The sequence below is a fragment of the Physella acuta genome, unplaced genomic scaffold (assembly GCF_028476545.2).
Source record: "Physella acuta isolate Inbredline_101_S28 unplaced genomic scaffold, ASM2847654v3 ptg000350l, whole genome shotgun sequence".
Classification (NCBI taxonomy): domain Eukaryota; kingdom Metazoa; phylum Mollusca; class Gastropoda; family Physidae; genus Physella; species Physella acuta.
In genome coordinates, this window is record NW_026731869.1 from 468,033 (window position 1) to 495,058 (window position 27,026).

The 27,026-nt window shown below is 40.3% G+C and overlaps 1 protein-coding gene across 1 annotated transcript in view; it reads right to left on the bottom strand.

Moving 5' to 3' along the window:
- LOC131941149 (macrophage-expressed gene 1 protein-like) overlaps nt 1–26,509 on the bottom strand; it is a 35,852-nt gene extending 9,343 nt beyond the window's left edge. The window contains exons 1-7 of the mRNA XM_059300159.1: nt 26,301–26,509; nt 19,160–19,321; nt 8,417–8,554; nt 6,061–6,266; nt 3,085–3,221; nt 1,770–1,929; nt 571–742 (exon numbers count right to left, since the gene is read on the bottom strand). Coding sequence (XP_059156142.1) covers nt 571–742; nt 1,770–1,929; nt 3,085–3,221; nt 6,061–6,266; nt 8,417–8,554; nt 19,160–19,321; nt 26,301–26,306 — 981 coding nt within the window. The 5' untranslated portion in view covers nt 26,307–26,509. The remainder of the gene's footprint in view (nt 1–570; nt 743–1,769; nt 1,930–3,084; nt 3,222–6,060; nt 6,267–8,416; nt 8,555–19,159; nt 19,322–26,300) is intronic.
- Between the last annotated feature and the right edge of the window lie 517 nt (nt 26,510–27,026).

A 27,026-nucleotide genomic window follows, 5' to 3' on the forward strand; every position in this document is an offset into this window, starting at 1 on the left:
TTTGTTATTTTTTAAGCGGGATGTGCTACTACCTCATCAAATATCATTTGGCTAAGTTTAATCAGTTGACTTTTAACTGCCATTAATTAATCGCTAAATATTTACCTTTCTCTATCCCTAAAATTATGGATTTCAAACCCTGTCATCAATCACCAAGTCATTCTTCCCAAGGAACATTTCCCCTTTGGTCAACCAGGGTGTGAACGTCGGGGAGTGGGTGGGCAGGGGTTAGTTGCCAGGGTGGGGGGGGGGGGTCATTGTCCGTGAGGTTATAATATTTTACTTAGACCCCGTGTTTAGGGTTCGACTATTCAATCTCTATTACTCTAACCCTAACCTACACCCTTTGTTGGGAGGGGGGGAAGGTTACTAACTCTAACATTAACCCCATCCCCCCCCCCCCTCAAACTATTTATAATGCAAAAATGCAGCTAAAATGACATTTTAATTTGTTTTTACAACCCATTTTGTCGCCCCCTAAGCTCGGCGCCCGGGGACATATGTACCCCCTGCCCCCCCCCCCCCCCATCGCTACGCCTCAGAGGGTACGGCTAAGCCCATTGTGCCCACCTTCTCCAGCTCTGACACGGTTGTCAGCGGCAACTCCGGCAGCGTGTGCTGAGTGACCAGGAAGTACAGCGGGTCACCGGACCTGTCCATCGGCACCAGGTTCTTGTCCACGGCTTTGGTCCAGTCGTCCACGGCCATACCCTCGGCCTGGTACATGGGACCCCCCCAGGGTCTTGACCACGGAGTGGGTCATGCTCTTGTTGTACAGGTCGTTGATGGTTTGGTCGGATTTGTAGCTGGTGATTGGAAACTTAAAAAGGTTTTGATGTTGTATAAATTCTTGGCATTACGCCTAGGTGTAGTACATAACAAGTGTTTCTTCCAGACTTATTTCTCATTGGGCGGGGGGGGGGGGGGCTTGAAATTTTCGGGGTTGTGGGGGGGGGGGGGCAAACTAAAATTTATGGTGGGTGGGGTGGAAATGCTAAAAGTATTTATTTTCTATAGAAATTCCATTTCGTACGGGGGGGGGGAGGTAGACTTTCTTCGGGGGTGCATGGAAGAAACTCTGTACATAACTGTGGTGTTTTGTTTTTTTTTTTTTTTTTTTTTTAATTCTGACACTATCACTGTTATGGTAAGGGTTAGCATTATGGTTAAGGGTAAGATTAGGGAAGAGGTTAGGTATGGGCTAAGATACGGCGTGGTCGAGTAGTAGAGCGTTCAATTGCTAACATGAAAGTCTCCAGTTCGTATCAAGGGTATTTTGGAAAAACTGTTTGCATCCAAACGATGGTATGGATTCTTTCGAAACTCAGGTTAGAGGAGAAAGACGAACAACATCATTAGAAATTAATAATTCGCAATAATGTTTTTAACAGTCTGTTTTGCCTGCAAGAGCAGCTGAAAATATTTGATTAAATCTTTTAACAAACGAAGCAAAGAAACGAAGCAGAAATAAAACGGGAGCGTACAGTTTTTCTTTTCTAAGGAGGGTGGGGGGGGGGGGGGGGGACATTTCAGGGGGCGAACTTAAATTTGCGGGAAGGGAGGGGGTAATGTACCTATTTTTGAAAATTATAATATAAAATATATTTGTTGTATTTCGTATGTAAAGGTGTTGTGGGGTGGACGTGGTTCTAGGGACAGTGCCCCATCCTTTCCACTCACCCCCCCCCCCCCTTTTTTTAGAGATGCGTGGAAAAAAATTCGATTGTTAGTTTAGGGTTAATGGTGTTTGTACGTGTCTAAAGACTGACCTAATGGAGGAGCCAAAATGGAAGATGTTAAGAAACGAGGCTGAGGCCGAGGCTAAAATATCAGATTTTTTCTCCGAGTGTGCGCTGATGAAATCAGATTTGACGAAGTCGTCCTTGACAAGTCCGGCACCAGCGGTCACACTGGTCAGCACGTGGGTGCCTGGAAGGTGAGTCAAACATGAGGATAATTGAGTCTTAAGACGCTTAAACTATTCTTCAATATGTAAAAATCATTTTAAAGAACGTGAGTAAACACCGTTAGGATAAATGTTGAGCATTTTGAAACAATTAATCACTTTCTGAAGTAAAAATAATATTGTTATTTTATTAATAATTTTACAGTTACCAAATAATCTGATCAACAACTGTCCCTAGTATTTGGCCTACTCACCAAAATATCTGACCAACAACTGCTTCCCCCCCCCCCTATCTGGCTTACCAAAATATCTGACCAACAACTGGCCCAAATTTCTGGCATATCAAATTCTCTGACCAACATCTACCCCAAATATCTGGCATACCAAATTCTCTGACCAACAACTGCCCCAAATATCTGCCTTACCAAAATCTCTGACCAACAACTGCCCTTCCTATCTCTCTGGCTTACCAAAATCTCTAACCAACAACTGCCCCAAATACCTGGCTTACCAAAATCTCTACCAACAACTGCCCCAAATATCTGGCTTACCAAAATCTCTGACCAACAACTGCCCCAAATATCTGGCTTACCAAAATCTCTGACCAACAACTGCCCCAAATATCTGGCTTACCAAAATCTCTGACCAACAACTGCCCTAAATATCTGGCTTACCAAAATCTCTGACCAACAACTGCCCCTCGTATCTGGCTTACCAAAATCTCTGACCAAAAACTGCCTTTCCTATCTGGCTGGCTTACCAAAATCTCTGACCAACAACTGCCCTTCCTATCTGGCTGGCTTACCAAAATCTCTGACCAACAACTGCCCCAAATATCTGGCTTACCAAAATCTCTGACCAACAACTGCCCCAAATATCTGGCTTACCAAAATCTCTGACCAACAACTGCCCTTCCTATCTGGCTGGCTTACCAAAATCTCTGACCAACAACTGCCCCAAATATCTGGCTTACCAAAATCTCTGACCAACAACTGCCCCAAATATCTGGCTTACCAAAATCTCTGACCAACAACTGCCCCAAATATCTGCCTTACCAAAATCTCTGACCAACAACTGCCCCAAATATCTGCCTTACCAAAATCTCTGACCAACAACTGCCCCTCGTATCTGGCTTACCAAAATCTCTGACCAACAACTGCCCCAAATATCTGGCTTACCAAAATCTCTGACCAACAACTGCCCCTCGTATCTGGCCTGTTCTGTCTGGTTCAACTCAATCCGTGCTGCAATACTCAGCAGACGACTTCTGAACTGTGGGCTGAGTACTGGGTCGGGCTGAAGCTTTGCCTCGTATCTTTAAAACAAAAATCACATTGTTGACGTTTGTATAACACTGGCATAGCTACACCGATGTCCCTTCACCATGTATCATTAACGGTTAATTATGTGGATATGTCAGGTAAGTGATTAGTCTAATTAAAGCTATTGGTTTTTTTTTAACTTGAGACACGTGAAAAAAAAATTATGCCAGCTTCGTACCGTAATTTTACTGAAGTAAAAAGAAAACTTGATAAGAAATGGCTTTTGCAACCTTTATGTGCCCAGTACTGAGCAGGTGGCCATATATGTTTAAACTCAGTTGAACAATACATTAATCTAACTACCTCTAGTTCTAATACAACTTCAAGGAACCTTCATCGTGAGCGTATCTTACACAGTAAACTCACACGAAAATTTGCTTTATATAACGATGCCATTATATATTTACATCTAAAAGAATATTTAAAGTGTGTTGACCTCCCTAAAATCCCACCCTCTCTGACAATAGATATCGCATCTGGCGCAATCCTCAATTCCCCTTCCCCCCCCCCCCCCCCACCTGTACGATGGTGGCCTAACCCCCCCCCCCCTTAGCCAAACTCACGCACTAACCTTAAATATCACAACTGGACCCGTATGATGACGCCCCATCAACACCCTCCACCAATCACCCCACCACACACACACACACACAAACACACTCACTTACCATAGATATCGCATCTATAGCCACCATGCAATGACACCCCATCACAACCATCCCCAGCACCACCAAACACACTAACCTTAGATATCGCATATAGATCCATACGGTGACGCCTTCTCACCCTCACCCCCCCACCCCGCACACACTAACCTTAGATATTGTACATGGGCCCGTAGGGTGTCGGCCTATCACCCCCCACCCCACCCCCACTGACCTTAGATATCTCATCTGTACCCGTATGTTGACGCCCTCACCCCTCCCCCCACCCCCACTGACCTTAGATATCTCATCTGGACCCGTAGGTTGACGCCCTCTACCCTCCCACCCCCACTGACCTTAGATATCTCATCTGGACCCGTAGGTTGACGCCCTCTACCCTCCCACCCCCACTGACCTTAGATATCTCATCTGTACCCGTATGTTGACGCCCTCACCCCTCCCACCCCCACTGACCTTAGATATCTCATCTGGACCCGTAGGTTGACGCCCTCTACCCTCCCACCCCCACTGACCTTAGATATCTCATCTGGACCCGTAGGTTGACGCCCTCTACCCTCCCACCCCTCCCACCCCCACTGACCTTAGATATCTCATCTGGACCCGTAGGTTGACGCCCTCTACCCTCCCACCCCCACTGACCTTAGATATCTCATCTGGACCCGTAGGTTGACGCCCTCACCCCTCCCACCCCCACTGACCTTAGATATCTCATCTGGACCCGTAGGTTGACGCCCTCTACCCTCCCACCCCCACTGACCTTAGATATCTCATCTGGACCCGTAGGTTGACGCCCTCACCCCTCCCACCCCCACTGACCTTAGATATCTCATCTGGACCCGTAGGTTGACGCCCTCACCCCTCCCACCCCCACTGACCTTAGATATCTCATCTGGACCCGTAGGTTGACGCCCTCTACCCTCCCACCCCCACTGACCTTAGATATCTCATCTGGACCCGTAGGTTGACGCCCTCTACCCTCCCACCCCCACTGACCTTAGATATCTCATCTGGACCCGTAGGTTGACGCCCTCTACCCTCCCACCCCCACTGACCTTAGATATCTCATCTGGACCCGTAGGTTGACGCCCTCTACCCTCCCACCCCCACTGACCTTAGATATCTCATCTGGACCCGTAGGTTGACGCCCTCTACCCTCCCACCCCCACTGACCTTAGATATCTCATCTGGACCCGTAGGTTGACGCCCTCTACCCTCCCACCCCCACTGACCTTAGATATCTCATCTGGACCCGTAGGTTGACGCCCTCTACCCTCCCACCCCCACTGACCTTAGATATCTCATCTGGACCCGTAGGTTGACGCCCTCTACCCTCCCACCCCCACTGACCTTAGATATCTCATCTGGACTCGTACAGTGACGCCCTCCCACCCTTAACCCCACCCCCATCCTCACCCCTCCCACCCCCACTGACCTTAGATATCTCATCTGGACCCGTAGGTTGACGCCCTCACCCCTCCCACCCCCACTGACCTTAGATATCTCATCTGGACCCGTAGGTTGACGCCCTCTACCCTCCCACCCCCACTGACCTTAGATATCTCATCTGGACCCGTAGGTTGACGCCCTCACCCCTCCCACCCCCCACTGACCTTAGATATCTCATCTGGACCCGTAGGTTGACGCCCTCTACCCTCCCACCCCCACTGACCTTAGATATCTCATCTGGACCCGTAGGTTGACGCTCTCACCCCTCCCACCCCCACTGACCTTAGATATCTCATCTGGACCCGTAGGTTGACGCCCTCACCCCTCCCACCCCCACTGACCTTAGATATCTCATCTGGACCCGTAGGTTGACGCCCTCTACCCTCCCACCCCCACTGACCTTAGATATCTCATCTGGACCCGTAGGTTGACGCCCTCACCCCTCCCACCCCCACTGACCTTAGATATCTCATCTGGACCCGTAGGTTGACGCCCTCACCCCTCCCACCCCCACTGACCTTAGATATCTCATCTGGACCCGTAGGTTGACGCCCTCTACCCTCCCACCCCCACTGACCTTAGATATCTCATCTGGACCCGTAGGTTGACGCCCTCTACCCTCCCACCCCCACTGACCTTAGATATCTCATCTGGACTCGTACAGTGACGCCCTCCCACCCTTAACCCCACCCCCATCCTCACCCCTCCCACCCCCACTGACCTTAGATATCTCATCTGGACCCGTACAGTGACGGCTTTATCCTCGATCTGCTTCGACTTGAGCTCCGAGTGCTCGTAGGAAAACTTTCCGCTGACGGAGCCCTTGGTCAAGCTGAGGCCGGCCTCCATGTTGACCGAGTTTGAGGTCAAGGACGACACGTTGTGCCACTGGTCAATCATCTCAGCGAACCTCTCCACGCTGCTCGACTGGTGAGGACAGAGAACGTAACAGTGGGGTTTTAGTGCTAGAGGCGGATAGGTGTCTCACTGCATCGGGGGAGGGGGTGGGGGGGGGGGGCAGTTCAAATTTTCCAGATGGGGGGGGGGGAGCGGACATTGGTAAAAGTATATATTTTTTATATAAATTGTATTTCTTTCGGGGGGAGGAGCGGTAGATTTTCTGAGGCGTAGCCATACAACGTCGAATAAAAGCATGTGTCTAATGTCGAAGTGTTCAGTCAGAATGATGTCGTAGGGTTAATGTCTACAACTCAATTTGTCGGCGCAGATGTAAAAAAAAATTCCTTTAAATTATCAACAGTAGCCGGGTTGAATAAGTTGAATTTGAGGTAATAACTCACATGAAAAAATACCTCCAGCCTTTAATTGTGTTATAAACTTTTAAATTAGCATTACAAATAAGAATTCTATCTAGCATCAGGGATATGGTTTTTAAATGGGATAAGATAATATAGTAACGGACAGGGTCATGTAAAGAATCAGGGTTAGGATCCTACGGAAGATCATGTTAAGTATTGGAAATGGGATCACTTATAAGATTAGGGTTAGTATTAGGAATATAATCCATCATGTTCATGGAAAGATTTAGGGATGTGTTCAGTGATAGAATAAGGGGTAAATGTTTTTGTTATAGTCAATAATAAGATCATGTTTAGTACTCCTGCGTAAGCCTGTAATATGGTAGTGATAAGAATAGCATTGAATACCTAACGACCTATTTATAAGTTGCGAATACTTTATTTAATGCAAGTTAGCGCCATCGAGAAGACTGTACTTGTTTCATAAGAAGCAAACACAGCTTTCTATTTTTAAAACTAAGTGAGGGGAATTTTCTGATTAATGCGGAAGATTTTCATGACGTCAAGTGCAAGAGCGATGTTTTGTTATTTTTGACCATATTTGGCGTGATTTCATGCACTTGTTGAAATTGCATATATCACGCAATGACGCGAAAGGCAAAATCGTTTTTAACCAATTGATCTTAGCCCTATACACTCTTTTTAATTAACGTTTCACAGCAGGAAGCTTAATTAATTAGCGACGTAATCAAAAGAAAAATACTCTTTCAAACCTAGACGTCCATGATTCAGATGAAATTGAGTTCGCCTGTATCTATGACTTGTGGCATTATAGTGCCGACTTTATGTCCCCTAATGTAAGTCATGTACCCATCATAGTTGGGTGGACTGAGAGACGTCTTTCGGACTCAAACCCCAATTCTATACTCTACTATCTGACACAGTGGCGTAGGCAGGGGGGGTTAGGGGGTCATACCCCCCCCCATAGACCCCTCGGTATATAGAAAAAGTATGAGGGGGGGTGCAAATCGAAAGTTTGAGGTGGGGGGGTGCAAATCGAAAGTTTGAGGGGGATGGGTGCAAATCGAAAATTTGAGGGGGGGGGGGGGTGTAAATCGAAAGTTTGAGGGGGGGGGGGGTGCAAATCGAAAGTTTGTCCCCGGGTAAAAATTGGACCCCCCCCCCCCCCTTGAGACGATCCTGGCTACGCCACTGATCTGACCACTCCCTTTTATGTTTAATTACGAAGATCACTCACACTTAGGATGAAGTGGAATTAAATGTCGTCATTCAGTAAGACAGAACAGGAAGATTAATTAATTAACGGTGTCGTGATTTTATTAAAATATCTGTCTAATCCCTTTTCATTAAATATACCGTTTATATACAAACTTTAACTGGCAGAATTGACAGAATATCAAAAATTAATTGAAAAGAGAAAACATTAAGAGAAAACAAAAATTGATTCCAAAACTTAATTAGCAGAAAAAAAAAGACGAAAACAGAAAAAATTGTACAAACCTTAATTAGCAGAACAAAGACAAAAACAAAAATTGATTACAAACCTTAATTAGCAGAACAAGGACAACAACAAAAATTAATTACAAACCTTAATTGGCAGAAAAAAAAACACAAAAATTAATTACAAACCTTAATGGGCAGAACAAGGACAAAAACAAAAATTGATTACATACCTTAATTAATTAGCAGAGCAAGGAAAAAAAATATTACAAACCTTAATTGGCAGTACAAAGACACACAAAAATTGATTACAAACCTTAATTAGCAGAACAAAGACAAAAAAAAATAATAACAAACCTTAATTGGCACGGTGAAGATGTTATCAGGGATGAGAAAATTCCCGTCGTCCGTGACCCTGCATTGAGTAAAGTTGTAGCTGACCACCATCCCCTGCTCCAAGTTCCTCAGGTTGTCCCACCCCAGGCCGGGCAGCACCTGGTAGAGATGTTCACAGAATGTGTAACTTTAATACATCAAGCACCTGAGAGAGATGTTCACAGAATGTGTAACTTTAATACATCAAGCACCTGAGAGAGATGTTCACAGAATGTGTAACTTTAATACATCAAGCACCTGAGAGAGATGTTCACAGAACGTGTAACTTTAATACATCAAGCACCTGAGAAAGATGTTCACAGAACGTGTAACTTTAATACATCAAGCATCTGAGAGAGATGTTCACAGAATGTGTAACTTTAATACATCAAGCATCTGAGAGAGATGTTCACAGAATGTGTAACTTTAATACATCAAGCACCTGGTAGAGATGTTCACGGAATGTGTCTTTAATACATCAAGCACCTGATAGAGATGTTCACAGAATGTGTAACTTTAATACATCAAGCACCTGAGAGATGTTCACAGAATGTGTAACTTTAATACATCAAGCACCTGATAGAGATGTTCACAGAACGTGTAACTTTAATACATCAAGCACCTGAGAGAGATGTTCACAGAATGTGTAACTTTAATACATCAAGCACCTGAGAGAGATGTTCACAGAATGTGTAACTTTAATACATCAAGCACCTGATAGAGATGTTCACAGAATGTGTAACTTTAATACATCAAGCACCTGAGAGATGTTCACAGAATGTGTAACTTTAATACATCAAGCATCTGAGAGAGATGTTCACAAAATGTGTAACTTTAATACATCAAGCATCTGAGAGAGATGTTCACAGAATGTGTAACTTTAATACATCAAGCACCTGAGAGAGATGTTCACAGAATGTGTAACTTTAATACATCAAGCACCTGAGAGAAATGTTTTAAAAATGTGTAACTTTAATACATCAAGCACCTGAGAGAGATGTTCACAGAATGTGTAACTTTAATACATCAAGCACCTGAGAGAGATGTTCACAGAATGTGTAACTTTAATACATCAAGCACCTGAGAGAGATGTTCACAGAATGTGTAACTTTAATACATCAAGCACCTGAGAGAGATGTTCACAGAATGTGTAACTTTAATACATCAAGCACCTGAGAGAGATGTTCACAGAATGTGTAACTTTAATACATCAAGCACCTGAGAGAGATGTTCACAGAATGTGTAACTTTAATACATCAAGCACCTGAGAGAGATGTTCACAGAACGTGTAACTTTAATACATCAAGCACCTGAGAGAGATGTTCACAGAATGTGTAACTTTAATACATCAAGCACCTGAGAGAGATGTTCACAGAATGTGTAACTTTAATACATCAAGCACCTGATAGAGATGTTCACAGAATGTGTAACTTTAATACATCAAGCACCTGATAGAGATGTTCACAGAATGTGTAACTTTAATACATCAAGCACCTGAGAGAGATGTTCACAGAATGTGTAACTTTAATACATCAAGCATCTGAGAGAGATGTTCACAGAATGTGTAACTTTAATACATCAAGCATCTGAGAGAGATGTTCACAGAATGTGTAACTTTAATACATCAAGCACCTGAGAGAGATGTTCACAGAATGTGTAACTTTAATACATCAATCACCTGAGAGAGATGTTCACAGAATGTGTAACTTTAATACATCAAGCACCTGAGAGAGATGTTCACAGAACGTGTAACTTTAATACATCAAGCACCTGAGAGAGATGTTCACAGAATGTGTAACTTTAATACATCAAGCACCTGAGAGAGATGTTCACAGAATGTGTAACTTTAATACATCAAGCACCTGATAGAGATGTTCACAGAACGTGTAACTTTAATACATCAAGCACCTGATAGAGATGTTCACAGAATGTGTAACTTTAATACATCAAGCACCTGAGAGAGATGTTCACAGAATGTGTAACTTTAATACATCAAGCACCTGAGAGATGTTCACAGAATGTGTAACTTTAATACATCAAGCACCTGAGAGAGATGTTCACAGAATGTGTAACTTTAATACATCAAGCACCTGAGAGAGATGTTCACAGAATGTGTAACTTTAATACATCAAGCACCTGAGAGAGATGTTCACAGAATGTGTAACTTTAATACATCAAGCACCTGAGAGAGATGTTCACAGAATGTGTAACTTTAATACATCAAGCACCTGAGAGAGATGTTCACAGAATGTGTAACTTTAATACATCAAGCACCTGATAGAGATGTTCACAGAACGTGTAACTTTAATACATCAAGCACCTGAGAGAGATGTTCACAGAATGTGTAACTTTAATACATCAAGCACCTGAGAGAGATGTTCACAGAATGTGTAACTTTAATACATCAAGCACCTGAGAAAGATGTTCACAGAATGTGTAACTTTAATACATCAAGCACCTGAGAGAGATGTTCACAGAATGTGTAATTTTAATACATTAAGCACCTGAGAGAGATGTTCACAGAATGTGTAACTTTAATACATCAAGCACCTGAGAGAGATGTTCACAGAATGTGTAACCTTAATACATCAAGCACCTGATAGAGATGTTCACAGAATGTGTAACTTTAATACATCAAGCACCTGATAGAGATGTTCACAGAATGTGTAACTTTAATACATCAAGCACCTGAGAGAGATGTTCACAGAACGTGTAACTTTAATACATCAAGCACCTGAGAGAGATGTTCACAGAATGTGTAACTTTAATACATCAAGCACCTGAGAGAGATGTTCACAGAATGTGTAACTTTAATACATCAAGCACCTGATAGAGATGTTCACAGAATGTGTAACTTTAATACATCAAGCACCTGATAGAGATGTTCACAGAATGTGTAACTTTAATACATCAAGCACCTGAGAGAGATGTTCACAGAATGTGTAACTTTAATACATCAAGCATCTGAGAGAGATGTTCACAGAATGTGTAACTTTAATACATCAAGCATCTGAGAGAGATGTTCACAGAATGTGTAACTTTAATACATCAAGCACCTGAGAGAGATGTTCACAGAATGTGTAACTTTAATACATCAAGCACCTGAGAGAGATGTTCACAGAATGTGTAACTTTAATACATCAAGCACCTGAGAGAGATGTTCACAGAACGTGTAACTTTAATACATCAAGCACCTGAGAGAGATGTTCACAGAATGTGTAACTTTAATACATCAAGCACCTGAGAGAGATGTTCACAGAATGTGTAACTTTAATACATCAAGCACCTGATAGAGATGTTCACAGAACGTGTAACTTTAATACATCAAGCACCTGATAGAGATGTTCACAGAATGTGTAACTTTAATACATCAAGCACCTGAGAGAGATGTTCACAGAATGTGTAACTTTAATACATCAAGCACCTGAGAGATGTTCACAGAATGTGTAACTTTAATACATCAAGCACCTGAGAGAGATGTTCACAGAATGTGTAACTTTAATACATCAAGCACCTGAGAGAGATGTTCACAGAATGTGTAACTTTAATACATCAAGCACCTGAGAGAGATGTTCACAGAATGTGTAACTTTAATACATCAAGCACCTGAGAGAGATGTTCACAGAATGTGTAACTTTAATACATCAAGCACCTGAGAGAGATGTTCACAGAATGTGTAACTTTAATACATCAAGCACCTGATAGAGATGTTCACAGAACGTGTAACTTTAATACATCAAGCACCTGAGAGAGATGTTCACAGAATGTGTAACTTTAATACATCAAGCACCTGAGAGAGATGTTCACAGAATGTGTAACTTTAATACATCAAGCACCTGAGAAAGATGTTCACAGAATGTGTAACTTTAATACATCAAGCACCTGAGAGAGATGTTCACAGAATGTGTAATTTTAATACATTAAGCACCTGAGAGAGATGTTCACAGAATGTGTAACTATAATACATCAAGCACCTGAGAGAGATGTTCACAGAATGTGTAACCTTAATACATCAAGCACCTGATAGAGATGTTCACAGAATGTGTAACTTTAATACATCAAGCACCTGATAGAGATGTTCACAGAATGTGTAACTTTAATACATCAAGCACCTGAGAGAGATGTTCACAGAATGTGTAACTTTAATACATCAAGCACCTGAGAGAGATGTTCACAGAATGTGTAACTTTAATACATCAAGCACCTGAGAGAGATGTTCACAGAATGTGTAACTTTAATACATCAAGCATCTGAGAGATGTTCACAGAATGTGTAACTTTAATACATCAAGCATCTGAGAGAGATGTTCACAGAATGTGTAACTTTAATACATCAAGCACCTGATAGAGATGTTCACAGAATGTGTAACTTTAATACATCAAGCACCTGAGAGAGATGTTCACAGAATGTGTAACTTTAATACATCAAGCATCTGAGAGAGATGTTCACAGAATGTGTAACTTTAATACATCAAGCATCTGAGAGAGATGTTCACAGAATGTGTAACTTTAATACATCAAGCACCTGAGAGAGATGTTCACAGAATGTGTAACTTTAATACATCAAGCACCTGAGAGAGATGTTCACAGAATGTGTAACTTTAATACATCAAGCACCTGAGAGAGATGTTCACAGAACGTGTAACTTTAATACATCAAGCACCTGAGAGAGATGTTCACAGAATGTGTAACTTTAATACATCAAGCACCTGAGAGAGATGTTCACAGAATGTGTAACTTTAATACATCAAGCACCTGATAGAGATGTTCACAGAACGTGTAACTTTAATACATCAAGCACCTGATAGAGATGTTCACAGAACGTGTAACTTTAATACATCAAGCACCTGAGAGAGATGTTCACAGAATGTGTAACTTTAATACATCAAGCACCTGAGAAAGATGTTCACAGAATGTGTAACTTTAATACATCAAGCACCTGAGAGAGATGTTCACAGAATGTGTAACTTTAATACATCAAGCACCTGAGAGAGATGTTCACAGAATGTGTAACTTTAATACATCAAGCACCTGAGAGAGATGTTCACAGAATGTGTAACTTTAATACATCAAGCACCTGAGAGATGTTCACAGAATGTGTAACTTTAATACATCAAGCACCTGAGAGAGATGTTCACAGAATGTGTAACTTTAATACATCAAGCACCTGAGAGAGATGTTCACAGAATGTGTAACTTTAATACATCAAGCACCTGAGAGAGATGTTCACAGAATGTGTAACTTTAATACATCAAGCACCTGAGAGAGATGTTCACAGAATGTGTAACTTTAATACATCAAGCACCTGAGAGAGATGTTCACAGAATGTGTAACTTTAATACATCAAGCACCTGATAGAGATGTTCACAGAACGTGTAACTTTAATACATCAAGCACCTGAGAGAGATGTTCACAGAATGTGTAACTTTAATACATCAAGCACCTGAGAGAGATGTTCACAGAATGTGTAACTTTAATACATCAAGCACCTGAGAAAGATGTTCACAGAATGTGTAACTTTAATACATCAAGCACCTGAGAGAGATGTTCACAGAATGTGTAATTTTAATACATTAAGCACCTGAGAGAGATGTTCACAGAATGTGTAACTATAATACATCAAGCACCTGAGAGAGATGTTCACAGAATGTGTAACCTTAATACATCAAGCACCTGATAGAGATGTTCACAGAATGTGTAACTTTAATACATCAAGCACCTGATAGAGATGTTCACAGAATGTGTAACTTTAATACATCAAGCACCTGAGAGAGATGTTCACAGAATGTGTAACTTTAATACATCAAGCACCTGAGAGAGATGTTCACAGAATGTGTAACTTTAATACATCAAGCACCTGAGAGAGATGTTCACAGAATGTGTAACTTTAATACATCAAGCATCTGAGAGATGTTCACAGAATGTGTAACTTTAATACATCAAGCATCTGAGAGAGATGTTCACAGAATGTGTAACTTTAATACATCAAGCACCTGATAGAGATGTTCACAGAATGTGTAACTTTAATACATCAAGCACCTGAGAGAGATGTTCACAGAATGTGTAACTTTAATACATCAAGCATCTGAGAGAGATGTTCACAGAATGTGTAACTTTAATACATCAAGCATCTGAGAGAGATGTTCACAGAATGTGTAACTTTAATACATCAAGCACCTGAGAGAGATGTTCACAGAATGTGTAACTTTAATACATCAAGCACCTGAGAGAGATGTTCACAGAATGTGTAACTTTAATACATCAAGCACCTGAGAGAGATGTTCACAGAACGTGTAACTTTAATACATCAAGCACCTGAGAGAGATGTTCACAGAATGTGTAACTTTAATACATCAAGCACCTGAGAGAGATGTTCACAGAATGTGTAACTTTAATACATCAAGCACCTGATAGAGATGTTCACAGAACGTGTAACTTTAATACATCAAGCACCTGATAGAGATGTTCACAGAATGTGTAACTTTAATACATCAAGCACCTGAGAGAGATGTTTACAGAATGTGTAACTTTAATACATCAAGCACCTGAGAGATGTTCACAGAATGTGTAACTTTAATACATCAAGCACCTGAGAGAGATGTTCACAGAATGTGTAACTTTAATACATCAAGCACCTGAGAGAGATGTTCACAGAATGTGTAACTTTAATACATCAAGCACCTGAGAGAGATGTTCACAGAATGTGTAACTTTAATACATCAAGCACCTGAGAGAGATGTTCACAGAATGTGTAACTTTAATACATCAAGCACCTGAGAGAGATGTTCACAGAATGTGTAACTTTAATACATCAAGCACCTGATAGAGATGTTCACAGAACGTGTAACTTTAATACATCAAGCACCTGAGAGAGATGTTCACAGAATGTGTAACTTTAATACATCAAGCACCTGAGAAAGATGTTCACAGAATGTGTAACTTTAATACATCAAGCACCTGAGAGAGATGTTCACAGAATGTGTAACTTTAATACATCAAGCACCTGAGAGAGATGTTCACAGAATGTGTAACTTTAATACATCAAGCACCTGAGAGAGATGTTCACAGAATGTGTAACTTTAATACATCAAGCACCTGAGAGAGATGTTCACAGAATGTGTAACTTTAATACATCAAGCACCTGAGAGAGATGTTCACAGAATGTGTAACTTTAATACATCAAGCATCTGAGAGATGTTCACAGAATGTGTAACTTTAATACATCAAGCATCTGAGAGAGATGTTCACAGAATGTGTAACTTTAATACATCAAGCACCTGAGAGAGATGTTCACAGAATGTGTAACTTTAATACATCAAGCACCTGAGAGAGATGTTCACAGAACGTGTAACTTTAATACATCAAGCACCTGAGAGAGATGTTCACAGAATGTGTAACTTTAATACATCAAGCACCTGAGAGAGATGTTCACAGAATGTGTAACTTTAATACATCAAGCACCTGATAGAGATGTTCACAGAACGTGTAACTTTAATACATCAAGCACCTGATAGAGATGTTCACAGAATGTGTAACTTTAATACATCAAGCACCTGAGAGAGATGTTTACAGAATGTGTAACTTTAATACATCAAGCACCTGAGAGATGTTCACAGAATGTGTAACTTTAATACATCAAGCACCTGAGAGAGATGTTCACAGAATGTGTAACTTTAATACATCAAGCACCTGAGAGAGATGTTCACAGAATGTGTAACTTTAATACATCAAGCATCTGAGAGAGATGTTCACAGAATGTGTAACTTTAATACATCAAGCATCTGAGAGAGATGTTCACAGAATGTGTAACTTTAATACATCAAGCACCTGAGAGAGATGTTCACAGAATGTGTAACTTTAATACATCAAGCACCTGAGAGAGATGTTCACAGAATGTGTAACTTTAATACATCAAGCACCTGAGAGAGATGTTCACAGAATGTGTAACTTTAATACATCAAGCACCTGAGAGAGATGTTCACAGAATGTGTAACTTTAATACATCAAGCACCTGAGAGAGATGTTCACAGAATGTGTAACTTTAATACATCAAGCACCTGATAGAGATGTTCACAGAACGTGTAACTTTAATACATCAAGCACCTGATAGAGATGTTCACAGAATGTGTAACTTTAATACATCAAGCACCTGAGAGAGATGTTCACAGAATGTGTAACTTTAATACATCAAGCACCTGAGAGATGTTCACAGAATGTGTAACTTTAATACATCAAGCACCTGAGAGAGATGTTCACAGAATGTGTAACTTTAATACATCAAGCACCTGAGAGAGATGTTCACAGAATGTGTAACTTTAATACATCAAGCACCTGAGAGAGATGTTCACAGAATGTGTAACTTTAATACATCAAGCACCTGAGAGAGATGTTCACAGAATGTGTAACTTTAATACATCAAGCATCTGAGAGAGATGTTCACAGAATGTGTAACTTTAATACATCAAGCACCTGAGAGAGATGTTCACAGAATGTGTAACTTTAATACATCAAGCACCTGAGAGAGATGTTCACAGAATGTGTAACTTTAATACATCAAGCACCTGAGAGAGATGTTCACAGAATGTGTAACTTTAATACATCAAGCATCTGAGAGATGTTCACAGAATGTGTAACTTTAATACATCAAGCATCTGAGAGAGATGTTCACAGAATGTGTAACTTTAATACATCAAGCACCTGAGAGAGATGTTCACAGAATGTGTAACTTTAATACATCAAGCACCTGAGAGAGATGTTCACAGAATGTGGAACTTTAATACATCAAGCACCTGGTAGAGATGTTCACAGAATGTGTAACTTTAATACATCAAGCATCTGAGAGAGATGTTCACAGAATGTGTAACTTTAATACATCAAGCACCTGGTAGAGATGTTCACAGAATGTGGAACTTTAACATATCAAGTGTTACGTGAACAGCAGTAGAACAGTGCACGCTGGTAGAGTTTGGTGATACTTTCTTTATAAAAAGTGTTGTTATCGCAACATTTTAAAGATGATAACAAAGGGCTTCGAATGGTGAACGGTTGACCTGACATCACGATTTACTCAACAACATTCATAGCAGAGCTACCCCCCCCCCTCTTATTTCCTCATCCATATTTTTTTAATTAATACCCCCTCCCCTCTTGAATGATCCCCTTCTCTAGACTCTCGAGAACAGTTTCTTCCAGACTTTTTTCTACGGGGTGGGGCACTTGCAATTTTCGGGAGGGGGTGGGTACTAAAATTTCCGCGGGATGGGGGACACTGGTAAAAGTATATATTGTCTATAAATATTCTACTTCGTTCGGGGGCGGGGGGAGGTCGGTAGATGCTTTTCTGGGAGGCTCCGCCCCCCCCCCCCCCCACCCCCTCCCGAAGAGATGCCTGGAAGAAACTCTGCTCGAGATAGGTGGCCTGACCCCCCTCCTCTTCCTCCTACCCCACCCCTATCATTTTTAATTATTCTCTGGGCATCAAAACACAAAAATAAATTTCAAATCCAGCAATGATGTGCTTTAAATCGTAAATTAAAATATTATTTTTTACAAATGTTTTTAAGGAAATTGAACACAAAATTAAAAGAAAACGCAAATAGATGTTGTGCATTAAATTGGTTGTTTAAAGCTGATAAAACTGGTAAATTCTGGATTAGTAAATTCTAAACTTCGGTCTATCAATTCATATTTCTTGTGACTTATAAAAAATAAATGAATAATATTTCGTACCATTGTTTACGCAACCTTGACACGTGATCTACTTTCAGTTATCACATGACATTCATTGAAGGCAAGGCTCAAGGGTTATTTTCCAAGTGCAAACGCTTACACAAGTCAGCCAAAAACCATATTACGACCCAGAACCCCATATAATAAATGTGTTTTGTTACCCGCAGTAAGTATCGTGATGTACTCTTGAGAATGGTCAGTCCATTGAACAAATAAGTGAGGCGACTTTTGCATATGGTGAGATTGTGTGATAGCACCAACATTAGTTATCTTTCACAGACTGAGACAATTACTGTTCACAAGAGCTGAATAGATTCTATGACGTCCAGTGCCGGCGCTACCTATAAGGCGAACTAGGTGGTCGCTTAAGGCGCTGGCCGTAGGGGGGGGGCGCCAGAATGGGTTGGAAAAACAAATTGAAAGTTTGAGGGGGGAGTGCAAATAGAAAGTTTGAAAGGGGGGGGGTGCAAATCGAAAGTTTGTTCCCCGGGGGCACGAAAAAAAATTGCGGGGGGGGGGGGGGCGCTTTTAATAAGTTTTGCCTAGGGCGCTAAATAACCTGGCGCCGGCACTGATGACGTATTATAAACGTAAGGAAGTAAGGTGGATTCTGGGTGCTCCGGTAGATGTAAAACATATTTTGTTTTTTTGGACGTCGGGTTGATTCATGGCCGTCTGAGGGATTGAGGTTCATCCGGTAGATTTAGTAGAGATTCCCGGTGGATTTACGTAAGCCCGCTTGATTGATATAAATCTGGCGGATTAATGAAAGTCCGGTGGATTTAGAGAAATCCGGTGGATTTAGAGAAATCCGGTAGATTTAGGGAAGTCAAGTGAATCCCATACAATTAAAATCGTCCATTGGATTAAGGGACGGGGAATCCAACTAGAAACTACCACTCCACCACTCTATCGCAACACGGCGTAATAACGACCCACATCCTTTATATGTAATGTGCTTGACAACACCATTCAAACCCTCCATGTTACCCCTTACCTCAAAACGTTTAACGGGCATTTTGCTGAGCCTTGATTGTTCCAGACATCTCCTGGAGTCACCCACCGGCCAGTCGGACTGGAAGGCACCCAAGTTGTTGAGCTGTTCCTCGGTGGTGGCTGTGGTCAGGCCGAGGAGGCTGACCAACAGCAAGGGCGTTAGCTGAGGGGTAGAGAAATGATCATAAACATGTGCTTTATATAGAGAAATGATCATAAACATTTGCTTTATGAAGAGATTTGATAAACATATGCTTTATATACAGATATGATCATAAACATTTGCTTTATATAAGAAATGATCATAAACATTTGCTTAATGTAGAGACATGATCATAAACATTTGCTTTATGTAGAGACATGATCATAAACATTTGCTTTATGTAGAGATATGATCATAAAAATTGCATTATGATGAGATATGATAATAAACATTTGGTTAGTGAAGAGAAATGATTGTTTTTGTGAAGTGATTGCTGGGCACTTATAAGCGTTAGTAGTTAGACATACCATTTGAAAACCTTGATTTGCTGTTATCCCTACTTTAACATGTACTCTAGTCCTAAAGCCTTTATGATAGCCCTATATTTACCCGTAGTCCTAGTCTTAAAACTATTCTTACCCCTAACACTAATCCTAACTAACCCTAAATCCTTTATACTATTTTAATTCCAAATCCTGATCTAATCCTAAATTTCACAGCGAAACAAGAAGCTAAAATCTCGCTAAGTGGCCGTGTTGCCCCGAGTTGCTCATAATGAAACAATGGCTGTAGACTCAAGCTAATCTCATCAAAACAAGCTAAAGGTCAAGTGGGGTCATGACAGGACCACTCACCCTCACGACATTTATTACAATGTGTGTGAAATGATCTTCAAGTAACACTCAAGTGAACGTGATGATTGTGTTGATATTAGATGTTAGAAAACATAAGCAGAAATCTTTAATTTTTGTGTGCTATGGGACGATTATTTATCCAGTTAAATCTGGCTTCCTGTCGTGACGCAAAGAATGACCCTATGACCTTTCTTGAAAGATTGTTATTGTTAGCACCCCTACACATATTGCTGTGTTATTAGCCAATGTATATGACTAACATTGAACTTCAAGAATATAAAGTGGGAGGGGGGAAGTAACCCCGAGTTAATTTCTAATTTTATCAGAAACAAAGGAAACAGGCTACGGAACTAGATAGAGGAAAAGACAATGTGTAAGGGTTAGGTCAAATTCTCGTATTTCAAAAGTCCAAAAAGTGAGTAATAGAATTTTATAAAAGAAGAAGTATTTTTTTTTTCGCTCAGGAAAACGAATGGATTTAATCTCATTTTGCTTTATTTAGTATCAATAACATACTGGTAGGATTAATGAGCTTGATCGAGAACCTATCCTGTAGTTGTCTAGTTATCCAGTCCTCAATCAGAAGCCATACGTTCGATTTATAATTAAGAAGAATGATCAGTTTCTTCCAGGCATCTCTTCGCCCCCCCCCCGCCCCCGCCGAAGAAAGTATATCGCCCCCCCCCCCCGCCCGAACAAAATGGAATTTATATATACTTTTAACAGTGTCCGCCCCCCCCCCCCCCCCCCGATATAATTTTCAAGTGCCCCTCCCCCCGGAGAAAAAAGTCTGTAAGAAACACAGAGAATGATGGAAGCCCAAAAGGTGTGGGGGGGGGGGGGAGTGTGTGGATGAAAAACATTATGTTGTCGAATCGACTATTAGTATTACTGAGAGTGGGTGGCCAGTGTGAAAATGTTTGTGGGGGTGAGGAAAATGGGGGATTGTGGGATTCGGTTTTAATAGCCTTACGTCATTTCCGGAAGATACATAGCTCGTTATTATCAGCTTTTATTTAGTTCACAACTGTCGTTTTTATTTTTTTAATGGGTTACGGCAAACTTTGTAAACTCATTTATAACCCTATTCTAATGCAGCAATTTTGTTCAAACTCTCCTAATACGTTCTAACTCGATGACAATGTAAGGTTATCTAATTTTAAATCCAATCAGATTGAGAATTAGTCACTAAATTTTATTTTTTAAATGCCTAAATTTTAAAAAAGGGGAGATAAGAACATTAATCTCAAGCTATTATTAGATTAGCCTGTTTTCAACCGTAAACTGTTTGTAACGGATGGCTGGTTTCCACGGGCGTTAAGAAGTGGCAGATGACTCAATTTTAGAGATTGCAAGATACTGATGGGGTTTTAACGGGAAAAATTGTTCTTGTAGTCTCCGCTGAGTCAACTGCAAAAGAAAATTTGCTAAAAAGTGCAGAATAAAACCAATGTGTAAAAAAAAATGTTATAATAATAAGCGTTAAATTTCACTGAAAAAAAAGAAAAGTACACATGTTTTCTTTGATAAAAGCTTAGATCGCTGGAATCTGTAAGAGATTTTGTGAGCTACTAAAGAAAGCGAGTTATACGCGCTTTGTCATGTTCATTAAGTGCGCAATGGTTTTTAGTCATGCAACTCTATTATAAATTTTTAAAATTCATAAAAAACGTTTTAATAACAATCTTTTATGTTATAATGAATTAAAAAGTAGAAAATAAATTATTGGGCCTACAATACTATTTAAATAACTATACAGAAAAGCGTGGGTTTCTTCCTAAAAATTAGTTAAGGTATCCAATAGATACTAAAGTAACCCACGCTTTTCTTTATAGTTATTTAAATAGTAGTGTAGGCCCTATAATTTATTTTCTATTTTTGAGTGCATTATAACACAAAAGATTGTTATTAAAACGTTTTTTATGAATTTGTTTTTCAAGTGTGTTTAAAAGCTTATTATTATAAAAGTTTTTATATTTGTTTTATTTAGATAATTTAAATGTGCGCCAGAAGGGAAATTTTAAGATCTAAATTTAGAACTTAGGGTATTGCTCTCCTCCGTGAGCAGTGGCGTAGCGAGGTCGGGTGTCACCCGGTGCGGCACTCAATGGTGTCACCCCCCAGAGGCGTAGCGACCCTTCCCGGGGACAAATTTTCGATTTGCACCCCCCCCTCAACCTTTCGATTTGCACCCCCCCTCAAGTTTTCGATTTGCACCCCCCCTCAAACTTTCGATTTGCACCCCCCCCCCTCAAGTTTTTCTCTATATATTTTGCTATTTTTTTGCCTTGGTGTCACCCCCCTAAATGGTGTCACCCGGTGCGGTCCGCCCCCCCCCCCCTCGCTACGCCCCTGGCCGTGAGAGATGGCGTTGTCCTCGCCCCGTCCCCGAAATGTCACGTAACTTATAATAAAAGCCAGTTGTAATTTATCTAAATATAGCAATGACCCATATATGAGGTGGATGAAATTTTCCCATCACTGTTTTCCTTGAACTTGAAAACGAAATTGAAAGCAATTTTTGCGACAATGGTAGATTCTACACCAACTTAAGCATAATAGAAAAAGAATGAATATTATGAACGATGTAATTTTAAATTATGTGGGTTAAGTAACATTTTCTAAATCTAAAGTTAAAATTTTAACATGCTTTAACTAGAGCCCTATAGTGAAACCAATTTTTATGTTTGTCAAACGAGGTGTTTTGTTGTTGCTGTTTTCTTATTTTAAAAAATAAATTTGTTTTCTTATTTAAAAAAATAAATTTTAAGTTACCCTTTTCTAATTTGGCGGGTTAGTCAAGCATGATGTCTCATATATAATTACAAAGATTATGTCCAATTATAATAAAGGGATTTATTATCATCCGTCTTAATTAGCTGTTTATCTTGTCGATTGTATTGGGGAGAAGAAAAAAAAAAGGGGGGGGGGGTGTTACATTCAAGCACAACGCCAATTTTGACAAAGGGATATATTGTCATCAGTCCTAATTAGCAGTTTATTATGTCAATTGTTGGGGAGACCAGGTGTGGTTGTTACGCAACATCCCTTTCACTATTTATTTGTATTGCTGGTACACATAAGCTTTCCAACAGTGAATAGCCAGCTATGTTAAGCTAGTTCTGAAAAGAAATAGTGGCTGCCGTGTATCGATATTTTACACTTACAAATATATCGTTGAGAACACATTTTACTTGTGTCACATTGATATCGATTTCTTTTTTCAAAGACCTTCGACCCTGAAAGTGTTCAGTAAAATTCTACCCATGTATTGAGATATACCCAGGTAAGTCTGTAGACAACTTGAATAACTTTTGTGTTAATTGAAAACAAATGACGTCGTTCACGATTTAATACATAGGTAGTTCAGAGCAGTGGCGCAGGCAGGGGGGGGGGGGGGTTAGGGGGGGTCAGAACCCCCCCCCCCCCATAGACCCCTCGGTAGATACATAAAGGTTGAGCGGGTGGTGCAAAATCGAAAGTCTGAGGGGGGGGGGGGGTGCGAATGAAAAGTTTGAGGAGGGGGGGTGCAAATCAAAAGTTTGTCCTCCGGGGCCGGGGAGGGACGCTACGCCTATGATATATACATTTATAATGCGGGAAAAAATTTGAACCCCCCCCCCCCCACCATGAGACGATCCTGGCTACGCCACTGGTTCAGAGTAGGTGTTGTTGACTTCATTAGTAGACAAAGTTTACACATGTGTTAAGTCGATTTTACGGAACAAATAAAACATTGTGATAATTAGTGTTCGATACTTTATGATTTTTAATGGAGGTGGTTTATTATTGGCTAGGTTAATGATGATATTAGTAAAAAATGTAATTTAATATTTTACTAAAAATAGCTTATTTCTCTTTCTCCCCCCCCCCCCCCCCCCAACACCCTTTTAAAATTGTGCTATTATTTGAAGCTGTTAAGAAAACTATAGAAAGTTTGAAATATATGCTGTTAGGGCGTGTACATTTTTCGAATTTTTTTTTTTACCATTATTAGGGGGTGGTTGGGCGAGGTATTTATATGTGGCAACATTTAATCCGTTTTCGGAGGGGGGGGGGGGTAGAAGAGTCGGGTTAGTAAGGTATCTATATGATCTATATCTGGCAACATTTCATCCGTATTAGGGGGTGGGATAACTAAACGTGACAGCATTTCCTTTTTTTTTTTGTAAATGAAATTTTAAAATAGTTACAAATATAGTTAGTTGAGGTTGTAAGTTACTGTTTGCTACGTAATTTCTTAGGAGGGGGGGGAGGGGTGGTAGAGGCAGTGTTTCTTCCAGACTTTTTTCTCCGGGGGGGGGGGCACTTGAAATCTTCGGGGGGGGGGGGGGCGGTAAACTTTCTTCGGGGGGGGGGGGCGGACACTGTTAAAAGTATATATTTTCTATATAAATTGTATAAATTACATTTCGTTCGGGGGGGGGGGGGGCGGTAAAAAAATTTCGGGGGGGGGGGGGGGGCTTAGCCCCCCCCCCCTCCCCCCCGAAGAAATGCCTGGAAGAAACTCTGGGTAGAGGGTGGGTGGTGAGAAGCGAAGGGTCAGGATGTTTGGTGGTACCTATTACAAAAGAGGTGGGGGTAAAATAAGTTTTTAAAGTGTGACGTCCCACTCCCGCAATATCTGAACTCGAGGCCTTCAGGCTAGTAACCGAACGGTCTATTACTCGACCACACCGTCCCCACGTATAGGGGTGGAACACATTACAAATCTATCAACAAATAAATATATACACTAACGCATATTTACCATAGTGTCTAGGGAGTAAAATCGATAAAATAGGGATTTAATAAGATTCTTAATAAGTAGGCTATAAATGTAACCACTTTATTAAATACTTCTTAATGTAACCTGGTTAGAAGGCAAAAAAAAAAGTTAAATTTTGTAAGGTTTACTGCAAAGTGCAGTCCATAGACAACTTAGCTGAAAGGCTTTAGTGTGTTACATATTCATCAAACTATTCAAAGCCCTAACACAACTTGAAAGGTCTGTGTGAATCGTTATAACCTTTGACCCCTGTGTCACTTAGCGTTTCCAACACACGATTAACGTGGTCTTATGTAAACATAGAACATGGACCTCTGATGTGTTGTGCCTGTTGTAGTCTAACCTACACACTGACCTACACACTGACCTACACACTGACCTACACACTGACCTACACACTGACCTACACACTGACCTACAAACTGGCCTACACACTGACCTGCACACTGACCTGCACACTGACCTGCACACTGACCTGCACACTGACCTGCACACTGACCTACACACTGACCTACACACTGACCTACACACTGACCTACACACTGACCTACACACTGACCTACACACTGACCTACACACTGACCTACACACTGACCTACACACTGACCTACACACTGACCTACACACTGACCTACACACTGTTTATATTAGGCTGACTTACACACTAATATTCTAATTTACATTATAGAAGGCTGACTTACAAACTAATATTCTAATTTACACTATAGTAGGCTGACTTACACATAAATAGTCTTATTTTAAGTAGTTTACACATTGTTTGTATTAGGCTGACCTACACACTGTCTAATCTACACACTGTATTAGGCTGAACTACACACTAATTGTCTACACTATGTTTATAGCTTTCCGACCTACACATCGCGTATAAATCGTTCTTATACTCTATGTATAAATCTGTCTCATACTTATTTATACCTCTGTTCTACACACGATGTTTAGCTCTACCCCACACAGAGTATGGCTACAGACAATTGGAGAACTAAACCAAGACATTCGCTTAGAGATCTAAAAATGCAATTAAATATCATATTTAAGCGTTTATAAAAAAAAATCGAGTTCAAGCACAATGGAGAGTGATTTGACGTTTGCAATGTGTTAAAAGAGTAGGGTAGGGTTGAGGTGGGGGAAGCCATGAAAATGTTTTACATGTATATATATATATATATATATATATATATATATATATATATATATATATATATATATATATATATATATATATATATATATATAACTTTAAAACATCATGTAGGAATATCTGAGAGGTAGGGAAGCTTAAAATCTAGTTAGACATTGTATGTTATTTGTTGATTAATTTTTGCTAATCTCTTATTCACCAACACTAAACTAACTGAACAAGATATTTCTTTGAATTTGATACTTGAAATATTTATACAGTAAATTAACAGTTTCGTAAAATTTACACAGTAATAAACGAAGGAGCATGGCATATTTGAAGGCCTATTGCTACACCTATTCATATTCTTTAAAAAATGTAGTTAATTCTGTACTTTACCTTCATATTTTATTTGAAGCTTAAATCATACGCCACCAGCACTACAACTCGAAATGTGGTTAAAGATTTCTCGCGGGCCTTCAAACGTCAACACACCAGTTCACCAGTAGCACTGCATTGAATAACAAACCTAAGTCAGTGTGTGGATTATGATGGCTGTTCCCCCTTTCGACACAAACAGACCGTAAAACGACGTGAGTTGTAGACTACTTGCGACAAAGCAGGAAGTAAATTCAGATTTTTTTTCCCTACGTAACATTCGGGAATTCCCGTTGTTTTCGGTTGCAGTTGTATAAAATAAAGAAACAAAAATTATAATACTTACATCGCAGGGTTTAAGTAAATAAAATAAAATATACTTCCTGTGGGAAAACGTTGATAATCAATGTATATTTTGACGTGTTTATTGTAACGTGTTGTGTGTTAGTTACACTTGAATGATCTTGACACACTTAGTATGAAAAAATAATTGATTGAATAGAATAGTGATATAACAATTAGCATAAAAATGCAACGCAATCATACATATGCAGGTGTAATGGGTTTGAAGGTATCTTGGTATTTTTGAATTTAAGAATCTACAATTTATAAAATATAATTTTTTGCAAATAGTAGTGGATGTAGTTGCTGGTAGCTTCATGCACATATCTCACGACGATTTGAGTTCGAATACTATGAACATTCTTGTCGGTTTTTTGGTTAAAGAGAGAATAATTTTAGTTTCAA